Raw genomic sequence first — 23,106 nt, 5'->3', positions numbered from 1 at the left:
ACATCCTCCTACTCCTCCATTTCGGTCCTTCTGAGTGATTCTTAACTCTGATTATGCATTAGACAAGGGGTCATCAAACTATGGCCTGTAGGCTAAATCTGATTCATCTTCTTATTTTGTAAATAAAGCTTTATTGGAATATCGTCAGGCTCATTCATTTACATATTGTCTATGGTTGCCTTCATGCTACAACAAGAGTTAAGTAGTTGCAGTGGAGAACTTATGGCCCCCAAAGCCTAAAATATTTACTATCTGGCTCTTTACTGAAAATTTTTGCTGACTCCTGAATTAGACTCTTCACAGAGAAGATTAAAAATAATATTATGTCTGTGTTGCACCACAGATAATTAAATAAGAATTTGGAGTGGGATTTGGGGAGTTGGCACAAAAACTAATGTTTTTTAAAAGCATCTCACATGAATATAATGTGTAGCCAGAATTAAGAAACACAAATAGATGATCCCTACCCTTCAAGGGTATATTTGACTTACTGGAAAAAGAAACTTACAAAAATTAATAAAGGTACAATGGATATATCTATAATGGAAACATTTACAAAGTTCCAAGGGAGCACAGCATAGGGAGCGTTTTACTTCATTGGGAAGTTTTCTCAGAGAGACATTTAAACAGATTCTTGAAGGGTGAATCTACTGGTAGACAAGATCCACTGCGGGTGGTGACAGGGAGAGAAGGAGAAGAGAGAACAGCATATGCAAAAGCACATAAATAAGAAAGAGTGTGGCCCATTCAAGAAATGACCAGAAGCTCAGTGTGGCCAGAACACTGAGAGGGAAGAGGGAGTGAGATCATAGAATATAAAGCCAGAAAGTAATGGTTAAACTGGGAGGGGCTTTGTATGCTAAGATGTTGGTAATTTACTGTGTTCACTTTCATTTAGAAGTTGAATGGAAGACTGAGTCTCTCTAAATCTCAGTATTTTCATCCGTAAAATAAGTAGTTAGCCGCATAATTGCCAAGAGCCCTCTAGCTCTAAAGTATAGCCCCCCGAGAGACTGTGTCAGCTATTTCTTTTGACACTCTCGGGACTGAGAACATAGATGAGTTTATATGAATGGCATGACTTTTGTAGTATTGGGTCACCTGGCTATCTCCTGTAATTGATCCCTTTATTTTAATAGTACAAATGAGGTCAATGCTACTTTGTGGATTTACCACAAGGATTTGAGAAAGCAGACTTCTGGAGCAGAAACACCTTGCTTGGTCAATGCATTAAGGCCCTGAATAAAGAGTATAACATAATGATAAAATACCTGTAAGATACTTTATGTTTCAGGAAGAGAGGGGCTATAACATGGGGACAGTTTTATTGTTAAAATTCACATTCTTCCCAATTAGTACTAGTGCTTATTACGGCTTAGCATTTGCAAGTCTCTACACTCAAAACTTGGTGTGAGAATTACTGTGGAAGCTCTTCAATATGATATCTTGTTTTGCTATTTTACAGCTTCTCATTTCTATCAGGCTCTAGATTGTAATTTCATCTCTGTTCAACACTTACTGGTATAGCTATATCTCTACTCGTATCTCTAATAAACTACATGTTATTGGTTTCATATCTTTAAGTGAAGTTTTTCAAGTTCTGGTGTATATTGAATATTCTATTTACCTCTTGCAGGGTCTCCCCAAGTGTACAGAATAGCCAGTGAATCAAAAAATAATATGTGGTTGGCTCAGTGATTGAAACGTCCAAGACTCTAAGGCAGCCTGGTCTCTACTTTCTGACTCATTTTATCAAACATTCTATCTAAGATAGATGAATGGACTGAATATTTTCAGATGTATTTTAGAATGATGCAAGTTGAAATATAAAGACATCTTTGAAACTCCAGCAAGAGCTTTTAGGAAAAAATGTTGTAATTTTTGTCATTTGAACATCAAAGGTTTCTACTAATGGAGATACTTTGAATACATTTAAAAAGTGCTTTTCAATTAGTAACTTTTGCCCTCTCCCCACCAAAGAAAATTATAGAGAAACTCTAGAATACTGGCCACTGTTGACCTCTTTGCCCTACTTTCTTCACAGACGTTGATGAGTGTGCTGAAGGGCGCCATTACTGCCGTGAGAACACGATGTGTGTCAACACCCCAGGTTCCTTCATGTGCATCTGCAAAACTGGATACATCAGAATTGATGACTACTCATGCACAGGTAAACAGTGACTATTTGTGAAATAAAATCTTTCTATGCCTTAAATTTACTTTTAGAAGTTCCTTTTAACTCTAAGTGTTTGGAGAAGTGTGCCATAAATACCCCCTTACAACAAAACAAGTTATAAGTAAAAGCATATCTTCTGGATTTGGTAGTTAATTCTGAATCTGTTCTAAGGAAAGGGCTAGCTCCTTGCTCTGGATAAGAAATTCCTATTAGAAATGTACAGATAAACTGAGGAACACAATCAATATTTTACTAATTTTATACTTTAATAGTATTTATACTCAAAACTTGTGTGAATTCTATGGCAAATCTGAGAAACATCCTTAAATAATATTTTCTTTACATGACAGTTGACTTTTGAATAGAGTAATAATGACATAAATAGTGTAATGTTTTCAGAAATAGATCCGTGGAGTGCTAGGAAATGGGAAAAGCTTCTTCATGCCTCTGGGGAGTACAGTGGAGTATCTACATCAAAGAAGTTTTGCCTATGTTGTGCTATGAAATATCACTCCCATCAGTAGCATCCAGAGTCCTCCTCAGGGATATCTCGAGTGTTAGTAATGTCTGAAGTTGGTCCTAGGATAAGACAACCTATTCACTTCATATTCTATAGAATATGAAAGAAAGTGGTGCTAACAGAGTAGCTTGCAGCCTATGGGGATTGAAGAAATGTGGGTGTGAAATACAACATTCTTTTGGCTTTTCTTTTAAATAGAAGAAACATGTTCATAGCATATTTTAGAAAAACATGTAAAATCATAAAACTGGAGAGCACTTAAAGTGTTATCTTGTCATTTTTACTCTTATGTTCCCATCATAAGTTGAAAATATCATAAGTTGGAAATGCATTTAATGCACCTAGCCTACCAAACATCATAGCTTAGCCTAACCTACCTTAAACATGATCAGGACACTCACATTAGCCTACAGTTGGAAAAATCAACTAACACAAAGCCTATTTTATAATAATGTGTTGAATACCTCATGTAATTTATTGAATACTGTAGTGAAAGTGAAAACCAGAATGGTTCTAAGTGTATCGGTTGTTTACACTTGGTTCGCTGCCGCTGCCCAGCATCACAAGAAGGTATCATACAGCATATCACTAGCCTGGAAAAAGAGCAAAATTCAGAATTCGAAGTACATTTACTACAGAATGTTTATCACTTTGGTACCATCATGAAGCTGAAAAGTCATGTCGAACCATTCTAAGTGGGGACTGTCTATACGTGATATCCTGTTTATTAGTTAGAGCAAAGGGACCGTCCTTCCTCTAAATTCAAGTGTAGCATTTATATAAAAACAGAATGATGAAAATAAAATGTAATGAGAATTGCCTTCTCAGTCTATGGAGAATAACCAAAGATATTCTGAAGGTAGAAAATACATTTAACATAGAGTTGCCAGTGGATTTACAGATTCTTGCTTTTTTTTTTTTTTTTTTTGTCAGTTCATCCTAAACATTTCCACATTATGGGAACAATTCTGCACTTTTTCTTTAGAAAAAATATAATCACACTGAGTGGCAAAGTATCCTGACGGAGCACTATGGACATATTTTTCAACATAAAAAAGGAATATAAAAGAACAAGTCTTAATGAATACATGAAGAATAAAATAAAGTTTGCTGTAATATTGGTAATATCAATAAATCTGCATTCCAATGTAATGGTTAACAGAACAAAACAAAATAACTAAGATAAAACTACTTGAGTGATATTTCGAGATGCACTCATTAAAAATAAAAAAGAGTGCTAGCAATTTTCAAGGAGTCTGCTAATTCTTTGGCATTAGAGACTTAAAAAAGCTTTGTATATTTTTGTACTTCCTAGCGATTCTTTTTGTTTTTCTTACAATCTTAAAAAGTGTTAGAGACAAGTAAGGAAGAGTACACAACACAAGATTTGACCTAGTGTTGAATGAGGAGTGTTTCTTGGGGGAGGGTATTTTCAAGAGGTTCATTTCCATCCTGAGCCTATCTGTTGGCTGTAAATACAGGACTAGTTCAGCTGTCATCCCTTACAGAGCGTCTTCTGCTTTGGCTTTACCTCTCCCAGTGTATTTTCTTTCCAAATAAAATCCCACAAATTGCTGGAGTGTTTTTTTTTGGACTACTTACGGAGAATTTCCCCTTAAGATTTCAAAGTATCTAATGATAAAAATGAAGTGTCCCTTTGTAGGAATACCAAGGAAGGCCAAAATCATCTTAGGAAAAGCTGCTCAGGCCATGATTTTTTGCCTAAGGAGCCATAGCCAGGAATTTCATGATCTGGCAGATGATGGAATGTGTTTCCTTAATGATGCACCAGCGTTTTCAACTAACACCACTATTTCTATGCTTCCATTTAAAGAAGAGAGACTTTCTTGCCCTGAAATTTTCTACCTACTATGAGTAGGGCTGCAAATTTGAGAATTTCCATCCGTACATAAAAGTTGGATTTTCTTGGGAATATGAGTGGATTTTACTTTGTCCTCCAGAGTCAGGTGATCTTTGACACAACATTTTATGCTAAACCATGCAGGGCCAGCACATATTTAGGGTTCCTGTAAAGGCAATGAATGTTTAAATTTTTCCTCTTTGAATCTTTTCCTCTACCCTTTAGCATTAGCATCTGAACAGAAGGCTTGAAGAAGGCTTGACTCCTCTATGATGTGGGTTTGCCTTATGGCTGAAGGCATCTAGGCAGTACCTTTTCAAGAGCTTTCATAAGACCAGAGTAGGACTTTATATCTCTGATAAAGATTGGGATTTATTTTCTCTGAAGTTTAGAAACAGACATTCACATACTTGCAGGAGTAGGCTTTCCAGAATAAATGTCAAAACACCACTGCAGGGCTTCCCTGGTGCCGCAGTGGTTGAGAGTCCGCCTGCCGATGCAGGGGACACGGGTTCGTGCCCCGGTCCGGGAAGATCCCACATGCTGCGGAGCAGCTGGGCCTGTGAGCCATGGCCGCTGAGCCTGCGCGTCCGGAACCTGTGCTCCGCAGCGGGGGAGGCCATAGCGGTGAGAGGCCCGCGTACCGCCCAAAAAACAAAACAAAACAAAACAAAACAAACAAACAAACAAAAAAACACCACTGCAGAGCCATTCTCTGATGTTTGTGACTGAGCTCTTGAAGTTCTGAATTTGTTTTGCTTCTGTAACCCTGCCCCTCTTTACTATTGAAGAACATCCTGCCCCTCTTTGCTATTGAAGAACATCCTGCTATAGCGTAACAAGTGACATTGTCAACACTGTACCCAGCAGACTCTCAAATATGCTTACCCCATCTGAAAATTAATCATGGACATTCTAATTTAAGGAAGAATCCAAGGCAATACATGTTACTTTATAGTCAAGAGCTTTGATCAATAAAAGAAGCCTTTGTTTGCTTTTATAACCCTGTAGTCTGGCATAGAAATCATGTATGCTATAGAGTAATCACCTTCCACAGCTGGTAGAATTGCAGGTTTTTTTTTTTCTTTCACTTTCAGATAATTTGAGTTATATTTTTCCCATGATGAGAAAATTTTGGAGATGGAAGAATTCTTACAGATAATCTAATCCAATTTCCTAACTTCTCCAAATGAGGAAATTGAGACTCAGAGAGATTAATTGCCTTACCTATGGTCATACAGTTAGTGAGAAGCAAAAGGGGGCCAGAGGATAAGACTTTTTATTCTTAGCTCTTACATTAGTCACCATTGGTTTAATTTGCAGCCACACAAAAATAAGTAAGAGGAAAAGATTCATACTTTATCTAGCACTGCATTATTCAATTTATAATATTCAATAGTTAAACTGCGTTTCTATAGTTTCACTTCATTAGCTTCAACTCCAAGAGGAATTTTTCCCCTACAGATCATTTAGTAATAATCCTAAATCAGAAGTCAGTAGAAAAAATAGAAATTGCCATTTTCTGGGCCTCTGACTCTATTATGCAGTTTCACTGATGACTCAGTTGTACCATTTGCATAGTTTATACTCTTGATAAAGTGTTGATGCAGCACTTTATATTCTTCTGAACTCATTAATATAATTTTCCTCCCAGTGATGGTGTTTTTTTTCTAGTTAATACTTCATAATCTCTGTCCTTCTCATATGCTGTCCTATTCTAGAGGAAAGCATGGTTATACCTACAAGAAAAGAGAAAGGAAGGAAGGGAGGGAGGCAGAGAGGGAGGGAAGGAGGAAGGAAGGGAGGAAAGAAAGGATAGAAAAGACAGAGGGAATGGAAGGAAAAGGGTTGGGTTTATATGAGCCAAGATGTTAGAAGCCCATTCTTCCATCTCTCTGATTACAAAAATAACTTAATTTTCATTAATAACGAAGTGTCTTTATTATTTATCTAGACTAATGCCGTTCTTGGTTTACTCACATAAGCACTGATTAAATTGGGCAAATCTTTCTGAGTCTTACTAGACAGCTCATCTTGAAACTAGTCTTGTGTAATGGACAAAGAATAAGATAGCTCTGGAAATAAAGATGGGATCAAGAATTTTGGAATTATCAAAGGATAAAAATATTCTGAAGGAAAAGGCATTCATTTCAGATCTTCCCGATATATCTCTCTGCTTTGAGTATTATAACTAAAAAACAGAGTTCTCATTCTTTTTTTGTGTTGATGAGCTTGTAATCTTCCCACTCTTGTGTAGTTTTTTAGAGTGGGAACAGGAGAATGGGAAGGGTGGACCAGTCTACCACCAAGGAATGGAAAAGGTCTTGTCTAACTTAGGGAGAAAATTCCTTTAGGGCAGTGGTTGTCCAACAGGGGCGATTTTGTCTTCCTGCCTGCCAGAGGTTATTTGACAATGTCTGGACACACTGTTGGTTATCACAACTGTGGGGAAAGGGGGTTGCTACTGGCATTTGATAGGTAGAAGCCAGAGACATGCTAAACATCCTATAATATTGTTAGACTAGCTATCCTCTTGAGGAAATGTCTTATTTTTCTGGAACCCTTTCAACTGGGAGCTTTTCTCTGGTTCCTTTCTAACTGAGTCATTAATCTTTATCCTGCATGGGACATCCAGTATAAGACAGCCCCCCATAATAAAGAATTATATGACCCAAAATGTCAGTGGTGCCAAGGTTGAGAAGTTAGGGTCACCCACTCAAAACTGTGGGATGTACACTTTCTTTTTAATTTCCCTTTTCCTCTCCAGGTTTCTTTTAGGCCTTGTATAGTGATGTCTTCTCAGTTCTTGAGGTACCCAGTGTCCTTCTATTGGCCTTTGGCCACAAAAGGGACCCCTTCTCAGTACGGCCCACTCTCCCCCAAGTTCTTTCCTCGCCTTTCTCTTATCAAAAACCTGTTCTTAAGACTCACAGACATAGAGAACAGACTTGTGGTTGCCAACGGGAAAAGGAGGTGGGGGAGGGATGGATTGGGAGTTTGGGGTTAGCAGATGTGAACTATTATATAGAGAACGGATAAGCAACATGGTCCTACTGTATAGCACAGGGAACTATATTCAATATCCTGCAATAAACCAGGATGGAAAAGAATATGAAAAAGAATGTATAGGTAGATAGATAGATAACTGAATAACTTTGCTGTACAGCAGAAATTAACACAACATTGTAAGTCAACTATACTTCAATAAAATAAATTTAAAAAAACCCAAAAACCCGTTCTTAGCTTAACAGGTGGAAAAATCGCAGACCTCACAGAGGTGGCAGAGGGGATTTCTTAGGGCCTCTCAAATTACGCTATCCTGATGCCTCCCCAGTATGCTTTCCACTGACCCTGACTGCTTCTGTTTTTCCAGAGCTTCTAATGCAGGCTTTGGTCCATGTCACATATCACAGAAGGTCCATAAAGTATCTGAGCACAAGAAATTCTTCTGGATACTTGATTTTTGTTGTTAAACAAAGAGCCTCCTCTGGTGTTCCCCAAGGAGTTTTACTTCTTAAAGTACTTAACTTTTTACAGCATTGAATACTCCTAGCACTTACATTTTATGATCTCGTTGTAGTTACTTCTTTTTCTCTAACAAGGTCACTACTGACTTTTTTTTAAAAAAGTCATCATTACCATCCTATTTGTTGGGCTTTATTACTGTTGGTTTTCTAGCATTTTCAAGAGTTTTAGATGCTATTGACATGCACAGAAGGTTGCAGAGGATTTACTACTGGGCAACCAGAGCAAAGATTTTAAGTCCGTTGTAACCCATGCGTGGCCTTTTCTCAAATAGCTGTCTCCTTTTTGTGTGTTTCTTTGAAGTTCCCTATTAATTAATGCTAGAAAAGGTAATTTGCTTAAAGTGCTTAAAGAGATGATATTTTGGAAAGACAGCGTGACATTATTCTTTTTCATTCTGCAGTCTTCCAAAAAGAATTGAAATTGAAGCTGATAATTTATTGTATGGATGTATAATAACTTTATTATCAACTGTTTAAAAATAGCTCTCGGTGGGTTTATCAAAGTCACAAGTATGGAAGAAGGTAGATAATTCATTGTGTGTGTACCATGATAATTACTGATATATAAATAGTGAAGGAAGTAAGAATATTGTGGACAATGGCAGAGAGGATAGGGGGCCAGGAGAGGCACAGATCAGAGAGAACAATGGTAAAGAAGAGGAAGTGAAAATATGCATATCAGCACTCACAGAACTCCTAAATAAACATCATTTTAGTTATAAAAAGCCTTGGCTCTATCTTTAGTAAAATGCCTAGCACAGAAGAAATCTTTAATAAACATTAGCTACAATTATTATTGTTGTTTCTATTGTGATTAGAGAAGTGATCCTCTTGAGGAAATGTCTTCTTTCCCTAGGATTTTTTCAACTGGGCACTTCTCTCTGGTTACTTTTCAATGGACTTATTTTTATTATTATTATAAATAGATAGCCTTGCTGGAGCAGTGGATTCAATGTGTTTTTATTTAGTCAAAAGAGTTATTATGTACCTGTGAATAGGGGCTTAAAAAAGAAAGAGAAACCTCGGTGTAACTGAATAGCACTCTCTGTGGAAGTTAGAAAAAGATCCTTCCATAGGAGGATTTGTTGTACTTCCTGGGATCAGGGAGGTTCCTCCTGTTCTTGAGAATGAGTGTTAGATGGGGAGGCTTGGAGCTAGATATCTGCATCCAGGCCCTACTGTGGACACTAATCTACCCAGAGTAGAGTCTATGGCCTCTAAAGAATTAGTGAGTCTGGTCATTCTCAAGCAGGGCAGATTTTATGAGCCTGGCTGCTTCTATGTGGATTTCTTTTCTAAAGAATCACAATCAGCAATCAGACAATCCTACCATCTGGCCACTAGTTGCCATGACAGTTGGGAAAGACTTTTGCATTTTTATGAGCAATCACTCCAAATTTTCTTTTTCTGGAATCAGCATTACAAAATATCATACAATTGTGGCATATTTCACAAAATATAAAAAGTCAGATTTGGGGTTTTAAATACAGCCTCTAATGCTAAAAGCTGCATCATTCATCTCCTGTAGTTTGCTATATGTTATTCTGCTGTGTAGTTATTATTGAGTAACTTGAACATCTAAACATGATCACAAAAGCAAATTAAAATACCAAGGCTTAGGACTCAAAGAATTAATAATGAAAAGCAGTTTTTAAACAAACATAAACAAGAAAACCTCTCTAGAAGAATGTGTACTGTGGTTACCAGGAAGGGTTAATGTTTAGAAAACTTCAGACCATGTTTGGAAAACTTGCAGAGAACAGAAATGAGACTCGTCTGAACAGAGTGTGGAGGCCAAGGCAATGTGCTTATCTCTTTTCTGAAACACATATATGCGCGCATACAATTAGCAGTCAGCTCAAAATGGAAGAGGCTCAAAGGCTCAGGGAGCTGAATTGCCTTTTTCAAGATGAAAAGCTTGGAAAAGAGCCTGTGCTATCTGAATCTGTCAGTGAGTGGGGGTCACACACCAACACCCACGTAGCAGTTTCCAGGCTTATCAAAGCCTTTATTCAGCATCTCAGGGCAGCCCTCGTATCCATGTCTGACCTCCAGCCCGGCCGTGGTTTGATCCAAGCACCCGGTGGTGTGTGTCCACACAAGCTTGCCTCTGTGCAAGCTCATCTGAGCACTGAGATGATGGGCGCCGCCTCATTAGGCAGCCTCACTTGCTTTGACTTGGTTGGTAAACTCTAATTCACCTTTGTCCCAAATGGATTATTGTTTGAGTTTTATTATGAGATTTTTATGTGAAGAGCACAGAGCTGAAAACACACATAGGGGAATAAAAAGATTATACATGCCAGGAGTGTAATAATAGTGGTGTCTTAGCAACAGACACCTGTGGAGGACAGGATTATTGAAGTTGAGGTTTAATAGATGCCTTTCACGTTCCTCCTTTATTGTTGGCTTTGACATGTTAGCCGGAATGGAAGTTTGGCTTTCCTTGTGCCTCTTCACTGTGTGCTCCATGAAACAGAGTTCATCATCTGGCTCTACTGCTGATCTAATCTTGCAGTGGATGTGTATCTACCTGGTGACATTGCCCTGTCTTGGTGTTCCCCTTTTCTCCCCAGCCCAAGGTGCCTTTGCAGTGTCACATTCAGGTCATGGGTTTGGGCTCAGAGGGTGAGTTTCTTCTCTCAAATCCAGAGCCTCCTCTCTCCTGTGTGCCTCTGCTGGGGAATGGCAGAGCCTCACTCGTTGTTTGGATAGTGTTTTCACTAGTCTATCTGTTGCCACATATTTCAGTGACTGGTACTTTCTTCAGATAACTTCTGATACCACATAAGAGGTTGCTTAAACTAAGTCCTTTTATCTGAGGGAATAACATTGTATTAGTTATCTACTACTGCATAACAAATAGCCCCCAAATTTAACAGCTTAAAACAACATGCATTTATTGTCTCACAGCCTGTGGGTCAGGTGTCTGGGCATAGAATAGCTGGGTCCTCTCCTTCAGGGTCTCTCAGAAGGCTACAATCAAGGTGTCCACCAGGGCTGGGGAAGGGTTTTTCTTTAATCTTACCTTTGTAGTTGTTGGGGGATTCAGTTCCTTACTGGCTGTTGACTGTTGATTGCCCTCAGCTCCTTGCCATGTGGGCCTTTCCAACATGGCAGCTCGCTTCATCAAAGCCAGTCAGAGAGAGCCTGATGGCAGGACGGAACCAACATCTTTTGTAACCTAACCACAGAAATGACATCCTATTGCCTTTGCTGTAGTATATTGGTTAGAAGAAAATCACTTAGGTCCAGCCCATACTAAAGAGGGGGATTACACACAGGCATGTCTATCATGAGGTGGAGATCACTGGGAACCATCTTAAAGGCTGCCTACTACAGACATTAAATATTATCAATAGTTAACTAACCTGCTTCAGCTAAGTACTGATAAAGAGCACCAGGTTAAGAGTAATGAAAGAGGGCTTCCCTGATGGTGCACTGGTTGAGAGTCTGCCTGCCGACGCAGGGGACACAGGTTCGTGCCCCGGTCCAGGAGGATCCCACATGCCGCAGAGCGGCTGGGCCTGTGAGCCATGGCCGCTGAGCCTGCGCGTCCGGAGCCTGTGCTCCACAACGGGAGAGGCCACAACAGTGAGAGGCCCGTGTTACCGCAAAAAAAAAAAAAAAAAAAAAAAAAGAGTAATGAAAGAGTAGTAAAAATTCATTGTGTAAGAACTGTGTGTGAGTGATTGTGAAAAATTCATGATAGGTCACACATTTCCTTCACTTTTCTTGACACCAGAGCTTTGATCTGGGTGCATAGTAGGGTTATTGTCCAATTTAATACATGGAGATGGTATAAATAAATCATTACTGTACATTGTGGTACATTCTGTAACAAAAGAATGTGCAGAGAGCTGTGGCCACCCCAGAAGAGGCAGTGAGTAATCTGGTTTAAGCCCAATTTTGGGCAGGAATCACTAAGTGACATTTAAATTGAGGTTTTTAAGGATGAACAGACATTTCAGGAGAGGAAGAAGTGAGAGAAGGCATTTCAGGAAGAAGGAAGAGTAGGTAGCAAAGTATGGGTTGTTGTATAATAGCAAGTTTAGTGTGAATGGAATTGTTAGAGATAAAGCCAGAAAACCCTGTGGAAATTCTAAGATACATTTTATGGTTTCTAAAACATTTCACTCAGTCTGTGCACCTTCTAACTGAGATGTGCATGTTGAAGTGTCCATGTTTTGCTTTGTTTTTGGTTACTTTTCTTTTTTGCTGAAAAGTTGATTATTAAACTGATGATACTTCTAACAATCAATGCAGAGCAAGAATCAAGGTGATAGGATATTTCATTTCAAAGAAGACAGAATGCTTTGTCGGTGTTCTTGGAACCCCATGAAAGAATAATTTCAGTGTGTCCTAATGAGAACTGAATTTAGAGTTTTTCTAGAACAAAATCATAACCATTAAGTCACTACCTGAGGCATTTTTATACAATAGATTTGCACATACATATCCGTTAAATGTTAGGAAATGCAACAACAGCAAACAACAACAAAAAAGACAGGAGATGGCTAAGAGTTCCATAGAGCTTCTCTCTTTAGTTGGTCCAAATCAAATCTTAATCTCCTCTCTGGGACCCTCTTCTCCATGAATATTTTGTGGCATTTTAGTGTACAGACACTAGCTCATTCAGACTTCTTGGATTTGAATGTTTGTTCTGCTGTCTACTAGCTGTGATCTTGAGCAATTTATCTAACCTCTTAGCCTCAGTTTCTTTAAAATGCAATAATATTACATACTTTATACATTGTTTTTATTTTTATTTATTTATTTTTAACATCTTTATTGGAGTATAATTGCTTTACAATGTTGTGTTAGTTGCTGCTGTATAACAAAGTGAATCAGCTATATGTATACATATGTCCCCATATCTCCTCCATCTTGTGAGACAAAGCATGCAAAGTCATCAGCATGACAGCTGAGACATAGTAAGCATTTAGAAGTGATAGTTATTATCGTTACCGGTTGTGGTAAACAGCATAATGTTCCTCCAAAGATGTCCGCATCCTCATCCCCAGAACCTTTAAATATGTTTCCTTACATGGCAAAAGGGACTTTGCATATCTGATTAAGGTTAAAGACCTTGAAATGAGGAGATTATCCTGGATCATCTGGGTGGGCTCAGTCTAATCACATGAGTTCATTAAAGAGAAGAACTTTTCCTGGCTGTTGTCAGAGGGAAGTGTGACTATGGAAGAATGGTCAGAGAGTTGCAACATTATTGGCTTTGAACATGAAGGGGGGGCCCTGGACTGGAATAGCCTCTAGAGGAACAACCTGAAGAAGCTGGAAAAATCAACAAACAGAGCCTCCAGAAAAGAATGCAGCCCTCTGGACATCTTGATTTTAGCTTGGTTGGACTTCTGACCTATAGAACTATAAGATAATGAATTTATGTCATTTCAGGCCATTGAGTTGAGAGTAATTTGTTATGGTGATAATAGAAAGCTAATATACTATTATTATTAGCTAACACTGTTGAATTGTCCAAAACTATATTTAAAAAATGATTCTCAGTTCCCATCTCTTTTCTAATTGTTGAGGAGCAACAATTCAGTTCCAGTAATACTGGAGCAAGTCTGATGTTTGTGGGGAGAGTTAGAAAGATAGTCTATTAAGTAGAGAGGGGATCCAGTTCATATTTATGTCCAAATTCCTCACTTTAATGATTGAGTTGCTTTTTTCATATTTGGTTTTTGATGTAAAAGTTTAGGGTGCTCGTTATTTTAAAAACATTTTCCTAGTCTGCTTCTAATGAACACAAACACATGTATTGATACAAACACACACAATTATGCAGAAATAGACTATACATTTACCCAAACACAGTAAATCCAATGATGACATAATACATTTCTCATCTGCCTACTTTTAAAAAGGTTCTGAACTTCATAATATGAAGAAAGTAGGCAGACAGTAACTTTGAAAACACTCTTTTTAAAATGCATGTGTAGACTTAGTTGTTGGGGGAATGCTGCTACCATAGGTCTTCGGGATGGAATGCAGGGATGTCGAGAATGACCTTTCATTCAGGAAGCCTCCATGCCAGCAAGACTATATTTGAGAGGGACCAAAATTGGCTCTCAGAGGCAATATATTTGGCTTTGGGGACATCTTAATGATTGAACATTTAAACAGTCAAAGATTCATTATGAAAATCTGGAATTCCAGCCAGATTTCCAGATTGTTCCCCATTAATTCTCGGTCTGCATCACTGCACCTCAGCTATCAAATGCAGCTGAACAGCAGCAACCCTCTTAGGGGAAGAGGGTCTCCCCAGTTCATCACAAGTCCTCATCTCCCAGTCCCTGAGACTCAGCAGTTCCAGTAAGAAAACTGATGTTTGACTTTCAGAATTCCTATAGCCAGTCTGCCTCGTCCATTTACCTTATCTCTCTGACTCATGATTTAGAGTATTTTCAGTTTGCAACCTATGATTTATAGTATTAAAGTGATAATAAATATGGTCATCTTAAGCCATGGAGATTTTAATACAGAAATAATGTCAGAGGTTTGGCTTTTTTATAAGTCATGTTCCTACCAAATCCATAAGTCACATTGAAATAAACCCCAGGAGAACCCTCAGACACTTCAGTAAATTTTGAATTCATCTGTATTGGTTTTCCTTGTGAAATTAAATAACCTTAAATAGTAATATCACAAGCAGAATATATATGCCATTCTAGTATAGTGCTGGCCAACTTTTAAAACTCCTAAAAATTGAGTTCATTGCAAAGTTTATATAGAACAAAATTGTTTAGAACTAAAAAGCACAAAAAGTTTATTGATAAGCTAGAAAAGGTCCATGGAAGTGAAACTGTTCTGAATAATAAATGTTGTTTTGTTTTCTAATGGCCAGTCTATTCTTTGATAGAGGTAATATTTTACAAAAGGGGGTAGCAGTCAATGGCTTGTAAGGAGATGAATGTAATTATCTAAGGGAGTATAACACCTAGATTCAGTTTGCAGGATTTCACTGTGAGTTCATCAGTGAAAGAGGCTGTTACCATTTGCAAGTCCTATACTGGAAGAGCTGGGCCAGGGGCTGTTGGCTTTAGCTTGGTTGATATTAATTATACTTTTGATTTTGTTTGGCTTCTCTTTATACACATAACAATTGGTGATATTATCCCTCCTTTGACAGTAAAGCTCTCCACATTTCTATGTAGAATCTGACGAGTCCCGTGATAAATAGCTAAGAGAGCAGAGGGGCAGAGAGCCCTGTGTGCCTACCTACCTACCAACTGTCCTTGTGACCACAGGCAGCTCTCAGCCTTTCTGCATCTCAGTTTCCTGTCAACAAACAGGGAAAATATGATTTGTTTGTATGTAGTCACCGCCCTTAGGCGCAAGTCATAGGAAAAACTCTGGTTATCTTTTTTTTTTTTTTTTTTTTGCGGTATGCGGGCCTCTCACTGTTGTGGCCTCTCCCATTGCGGAGCACAGGCTCCGGACGCACAGGCTCAGCGGCCATGGCTTACGGGCCCAGCCGCTCCGCGGCATGTGGGATCTTCCCAGACCGGGGCACGAACCCGTGTCTCCTGCATCGGCAGGCGGACTCTCAACCACTGCGCCACCAGGGGAGCCCACTGCGCCACCAGGGGAGCCCTGGTTATCTTAAGCTTAAAGGGATTTCCTGGAAAAGTGTAAGTGGCTCAGAGAAAACATATAAAGCTTGAGAAGCAGTCTGGAAAATGTTCAGAGACCAGGGCACCTCTGGAGGCTTTGAAGCTCTAACAGTTTTCTCAGGAAGGGGCAATTATAAGATGTTGTCACCCCTGCTGCTGGGGACACACAGCACTGAACGTGAAAGCTAACTATCCCATTGCTTTCCAGCCACCCACTCTACATTCAGACTTCCTGGGCAGAAGCATGTAGTTGTTTCAGTTTATGTCACATGGCCGTGTATTTGCCAAGTGACAGGAGGTTGGCTGGGATAAATGTCTTGCCTTCTTTTGGCTTCCATGGTGGGAGAGGTGCTCTGCCTCCTACCTAGACTCACACAGAGGAAGATGTTTTCAAAACAGGCAAGCAGTTGAGGTGCTGGAAGGGCAAAGAGTGGGGCAGGGGTGGAGAGGACAGGAGAGACAGACAGAGAGACAGAGAGAGAAGTCTATATCGTCCTTACTTCTCAGCTGATGTGGGTTCTCTGATAAGACTATAAGTAAAAGAAGGCTGAAAACTTTTCAAAGCATGATAAAAACATAACATGGTATGGTTATTGTTATTATTCCCACTGTCACTATCTCAGTTCAAACCCTCATTGCTTTTCACCTGGACGTTTTAGATGTACTACTGGCTATCTCACTGTCTGTAATATTTTGCCTCTCCACTATTACCTCAACTTTGTCAACAGCTTTGTCTTCCTATCCTGCGCAGTCATTTCCTTCTCTAGAAACTTCAGTGACTTCTCATTGTTCAGAGAGTAACACTGACACAGCTTAGCAAAGCAGTCTGTCTTCCCAGCTTCATGTCCAACTATATCCTTCTACAAGCCACAGGCTTCTAAGGCTTTGCAAAACGACTATAGAACTTGATAAGGTACCACACTGTAATGCAAAACTTGATAAGGTACTACACTATAATACAAATTGTGGTGTAATTGGCTCCAGTCCCGTTCTCCACCTGGATGAACCAAAGGTCTTAGCTTTTTAGGGTACTGGGAGGAAGAAAGGAAGTAGGAAGTTACTGATTTATGATCATCTGAGGCTTCAGCAGTTCAATTCAAAGCATATTTAACTTTGTAAGGATTCGGCAGAGAGTGTGCTCCAGAGCCTTCCAGCAGGAGAAGGCTTCAATGCTCCCAACATGTGTCAATCTCAGAGTCTAGCCCTATAACCATCCCTGTCTGCTTCTGCACACCTCTCCCGCACAATAGGGTTGCACCCAAACATGGTGACCTGCACAGCAGACTCCCCTGCTCCCTTCTAGTCTCAGCCAAGAAAACTGACCCGCTAAATTGCCGAGAACCAAGAGCAGCAGCACCTGTCTGCTCCCCTTCCAGCCACGCAGTGTATCACACAGTAATTGGGCAACCAAATAAAAGTAGTATTTCCATCAACCTCATTGCTACCTTTGTCTGACTCGATTAAATTTTTAGACCCCACTTATCCCATTGTGGCAGATTTTATTGTACCATTCTCGAAGAATGTCTTTGCTGATGTAGTTTTTACTGGCCAAAATAGCTTTCTTTCCCTTTTTCTTACTGAAGTGCTACTAACCTTCTGTGAGTCAGTGAACATGGTCTCACCTGAATGAAGTTTCTTTGAGTCTTCATTAGAAAGTGTGAGTTAATTTAGCAGCTAATGGCATGAAGTTCAAGTGGATTTAGTATTCGCCTTCTTAGTCACAGTATGATATTTTAATAGATTTCTTCATCTGCATTTCTATAGCTCTTAATTATATCTGTTTACTTCTGTAATTAGTTGTTTACACATCTGTCTTCCCCCATTAAACTATACATGCTATTTGAAAACAGGCTTTTATGTCTTTTTCATCTCCACACCCACAGTAAAATTTGGTGAATTTAATAAATACTTCTTGAATCAATTAATTAAAGTTGGTATCCTATCTCCATTAGAATGAGAGCAAGCAAGTGATTGGCTAAAGCATTCACACAATCAGTGCATTTTGGTGTTTTCAGAAGTAGTTTTATCAACAGAATTCAAGAATAGGTCTTAGAGCTAGATAGCATTTCTATGGAATGTATAGCTATCATCTTGTGAACGCTTTCCACATTTTAATTAACTTAATCTCATGCAGGAGATATCCCTGTTCATAGATGAGAAGAGAAGTTGAGTAACTTGCTCAAGTTCTCATTTATTCTAAGTGGAGGAATCCTATTCAAATAAGGAGAGGAAAGCACATTTGGCTAGTCTCTTCTTTCATTTTAAGGAAAGCAAAACTGTCCCCAGAGTATAACTATGTGAGCCAAACATGCATTTGTGACTTTTGTCTCTGAGTCTCACCATTCTCAAGTTCATGGCCATTAGGTTTTGTATCAGAGCTAGTCCCAGGTAGCATTGTATAAGGTACCTACTACCCACTCCTTGGCATCTTCCTCAATGCCTTTGGTTTCTAGTAGGCTCAGATTCCTTCTAGAGGATTAGAATGGATGTGCACTGTCACAATTCATTACGTCCTCTCCAGCAGAACTCATAAAGCCAGGCATTCATTAGACAACTAATTATTGAGCACTTAGACATAGGACATTGTGCTAATAATAAGCCCTAACATTTATTTGTGCTTACTATATGCTGGATACAGTGCTAAACCCTTTATATGCATTTTTTCATTTAATCTTATTAGCCATCTTTTAGATCAGCACTGTTGTCGGCCCCATTTTACATATGAAGGAACTGAAGCCAAAGAAGTTTATGTACCATCCCAAACTTGTAAGCTTTTAAGTGATAGGGCCACTCGGCGGGGCAAAAATTGTGCCCCAGTAGTATTTTGATTTAGCAATCAAAATGGCTGCGTGGATCAAGAGTGATTTTAAGTTCCATTCATTCAAGTTTTTCTCTGACTTCTTTTCTTAATTGAATTCTTCACTTCATATTCAGCAGACAGTATAGTACTATACACAAGCATCACTCTGGAGCCAGATCACCTGGGTTTGAGTTCTCTCTATGCAGCTTATATGTATGACCTTTAGCAAGTACTTAACTCTCAGTGCCTCTGTTTCCTCTTCTATAAAATGGGAATGAAAAGAATAATACTTACCTTACACACTTGATGTGAGGATTAGAGACTATATATATATATATATATATATATATATATATATATACTGCAGTGCTTGGCTTAAGTTTTTTTTTAATATGCATTAACTGCAATTTGGAAGACATGTGCTTGTTGCTTTGGATGATAAAAATATAAATAATACCTATACCTATCCCTTGGGGACTTTATAGTCTATGAGATAAGATAGAAATATATTCATTTAGCCAGTTAACTAAAATTAATAAAAGACAAATTAATTGCTGAACAGAGTTACAGACAATGTACTGTGGCCATTTGCTTGTACAAAATTATAAGAATGGATGCAAAATGAGGGAAAAAAGAAATGAGGGGAAAAACATTGGCTAGAAATTAGGAAATGAGGGGTGTATGAAAGGACTTATCACTTATTAGCTGGAAAACTCAACAGTTACTATACCTCCCTGAGACTCTTTCTCTCTTGGTAAAATAGAGAAATTATACACACCTTATAAACATATTATAAGGATGACTGTAATGTCATATATTAACACATATATGTAGAATCTCAAAAATTGGTATAGACGATCTTACTTACAAAGCAGAAATAGAGACACAGAAGTAGAGAACAAACATATGGATACCAAAGGGTGGGGGAGATGAATTGGGAGATTGGGATTGACATATATACACTATTGGTACTATGTATAAAATAGATAACTAATGAGAACCTACTGTATAGCACAGGGAACTCTACTCAGTCCTCTGTGGTGACCTAAATGGGGAGGAAATCCAAAAAAGAGAGGGTATATGTATACGTATAGCTGATTCACTTTGCTGTACAGTATAAACTAACATAATATACTGTAAAGCAACTATACTCCAATAAAAATTTTTTAAAAAGGGACGACTGTAAAATAACATAATGGTTAACCAGACAATATGAAATTTTATTCTATTATTTAACTATAAGAGAGACTATTGTACTCAAGGAGAAATTTGGAATTCAGAATAAGAAAACATTTCTTTCCCAGTCTAACCCATTTTTGCTTCCGCCAACACCCATTTGCTAAAGCCGTGGGCAACTAAGCTGCCCTGATTCCTCACCCACTCTCCACATCCAGTTCATTTACATGTTCTTTGTTTTAGTTTTCAAAATAAGAGCTCAAATCCACACCCTTGTGTCCATCTCCCTCCCATTATACAAGTCTAAGTCACCCTATTGTCACCACCATATTGGTTTTTCATGTTTGCTCTTACTATCTCCAATCTGTTTTGCATACAGCAGTCAGAGCAATAATTTAAAAGCAAAAATTGAACTATGTTATGCCATTGCTTATTGCCATTCAGTGGCTCCCTTTACAAACCTATGATACAGCTTCTCCTGACCTCTCCTCCCTTGTCTTATTCCACTCTGCCTTGCTTCTCATGTTTGGTCTCATTGGCCTCTTCTTATTTCCTGGAAGAAATCCCAGACCTATCTCTTCTTCAAAGATTTCCTATATTCTGTCCCTTTTATTTGGAACACTCTTCCTCCTTTTCCTTTTGCAGAGTTGCTTTCCCTGTCCTTTAGGTTTTAACTTAAATATTACCTTCCTTGTCCACTTTATCTAATTAGCCTCTTCCCCGTCCCCTGTTGTTCTCAATCATGTCACCTATGTTTCCTTCAAAATTTAATACACACAAACCCTCCCATGTGCTTTTCTTACTTATTGCCTATTGTTCTCCAGCTCCTGTAAGCTCCACAAAGGCAGGGAAAATGTCTACTACTTCTGCTTTGTTCATCACTGGATACCCAGAACGGTTCCTGGGAGGTACTTGATGAATGACTATTAGTAGACATTGGGGTCCATTAATTGATTCAACACATATTTGTTGACTAGCTACCATGAGCATCAAAGCACATCACATCAGAGCTTTACAGAATAAAAAATTAATATATTAGGGAATGTGAAATGTTGTATATGTATATACTTTGTCTGGTATAGCGTATCTGCAGAGTTTATTAGTGCCTTTGAAAGATTGACAAATACATCACCAGGAAGCTGAGACTGAATTAAATTAATACTTTTCTCCTTTGTCATATCCAGTTGCCATACTTGTCTGATTCTATCTGAGGAAAAGTTTGGGGTATACCTTCTAAAGTACTAGTAGGTGGTTGCCATGACTTTTTCACTTCTAAGTTACATTGCATAGAATTTATCTCAGATTATTATACAAAATTAAACTGAGTTACATGCCACACAATGAGCTCATCTCTCTCAGTCCTACTAGCCCCTCATGTTTATTGCTAAGCCAAGCCTATTTTGTCTGTGTTTTTTCTTTTACTGCAACATAATGACCTGAATATGTTATCCCAAGATTATCCCAGCAGAGGAATAGAATGACATTGTTAGTCTCCTTGCACTGGTTTCTGTGTTCACAGTCTATCAATAGCTGAATCTTTTTGTTAACAGTAGTAAATGTAAATTTGAGGCACTTTCAACCCAAATGTTCTTCTATTATTATTCCTTTCTAGTTTGTCTTATCCTATCAAACATTTCCCTGATTAGATTAGATTAGATTTTCCCTGGTGATTTCATTGATATTGTTCCAAGTAGAAAATCTTACCCATGTTTCTAGTCTTTTTTTACATTTATATTGTTCCAAGTAGAAACTCTTAGCCATGTTTCTAGTCTTTTTTTAAAGTCTTGTATTTGTTAAAGTATGGTATTTTCTTTTTAATTTTGTAAAATCTCATATGCACATAACAGAACCAGTCCACCAAATGAATTAGGATAATATCTATCAATAGAAACCCTATTGAAATTCAAGAGAAAACAAACACACATGTTTTTAAAAGCTCAACATTGGTGAATTTAAATATACCACATTTACATGAAACCCTAAATTTTGCTGCTTTCATATTGCTACATGTTTTCTTTTATATATGTTTTATTTTCTTTCTGATAAAGAAGTATTAGATGTGCCCAGTAAAATAAATACAGAAAAGCCCCCAAAAGGAGGAAGGAAATAAAAATCCTCCACTATCCCATCTCCTAGGGAGACTGCTGTTAATATTTTAGAAATTGTCCTTTAGCTATGCATGCAATGCAAGTATACCTTTTAAAATTAGATTGGAATCATACTATAATATTGTTTTTTAATCTTTTAAAATGATCAATTTGGTATGAATATTTTCTCATATCAATAATATTTCACAGCATTATTTATAATGGTTGTTTAACATTCTACAAAATAGATAAACTCTAATTTATTTAGTCAGTCATATATGTTTGAAATTTTAAGTGCTTACCAAAGTTTCATTGTTACCGATAATATGTGGTGTGGGAATTTTTGAAAGCCTCTTTAATAATTTCTTTAAGATACATTTCTATAAAAGGAATCATTAGGCCTAAGTTTTGTGCATTTTAATACTTCAGATGTATATTATCAAATTGTCCTTCGAAAGTCTGCACCAATTGTATTCCCACTCAGCAGTATACAAGAAGGTTCCCTGAACTCTCTTTTGCACTGGTACTTTATCCCTTTTATCTATCAATTTTAAGATTTAAGTATATATATATATCTTGGCGTTTTTGATGTTTTTTATTACCAATGAATATGAACATTGTTTTATCATGTGTGTATTTTTTTTTTCCTTTTGTGAGTTGTGTGTTCCTATCCTTTGACCCTTTTATCTATTTTGGTTGTTGATGTTTTTCTTATTGATTTCTAAAAATTATATGGGTTTTCAGAATCTTCTTCAGGTTGGAAAGAACAATTATCTGGTTAAGAATCATTTAGAAATTCTTGCCTAGAAGATAATCTAGTTACCAGTTTCTTCTACCAGCCCATACCCATCCCAGGAGACTCAAAAACTGAGTAGCAGGAAAGTGCAATAGTGACCTCATTGATCAATATTTTCTAGCTTCAAAAAAATCCTGTGAATATCGCAAGGAAGGAAATATCATCCCCATTTCACAGAGGAGAAAATTGTACTTCTGAAAACTGAGAAATTGATACAAGGCATCACAATTTTTAAATACCAGGGTCCTGACTAGGATTTTAGGTGCCAAATCTGCTACATCACCTTTCTTGTGCTTATGATATCCTCTTTTTCCTTTCCTCTTTATTATAATTTATTTTTCCTCACTATTTTTTTTAACAACACATCAGCACTAAAAGGGGCAAATAATTTTCCTCAATGTGGTTTTAGGTTGCCTCTCAAGTCCTCAGGGGAGACTGGTTTTATGTCACACACTGGCATTCCTAGATGCCTTGCAAAACGTGAATCATTTCATTATCGTTCATCTTGTCCAAATCTCTTTTTATCATG

The 23,106-nt window shown here is 38.0% G+C and overlaps 1 protein-coding gene across 1 annotated transcript in view; it reads left to right on the top strand.

Annotated features, from left to right (window-relative positions):
- NELL2 (neural EGFL like 2) overlaps nucleotides 1-23,106 on the top strand; it is a gene marked incomplete at its 3' end in the record, with an annotated part of 372,583 nt that overhangs the window by 197,272 nt on the left and 152,205 nt on the right. Inside the window, exon 14 of the mRNA XM_079715910.1 lies at nucleotides 2,045-2,170. Within this exon, the coding sequence (XP_079572036.1) occupies nucleotides 2,045-2,170 (126 nt within the window). The remainder of the gene's footprint in view (nucleotides 1-2,044; nucleotides 2,171-23,106) is intronic.

The sequence above is a fragment of the Hyperoodon ampullatus genome, assembly GCF_949752795.1.
Source record: "Hyperoodon ampullatus genome assembly, chromosome: 11".
NCBI lineage: Eukaryota > Metazoa > Chordata > Mammalia > Artiodactyla > Ziphiidae > Hyperoodon > Hyperoodon ampullatus.
This window is presented reverse-complemented; position numbering and strand designations above follow the sequence as displayed.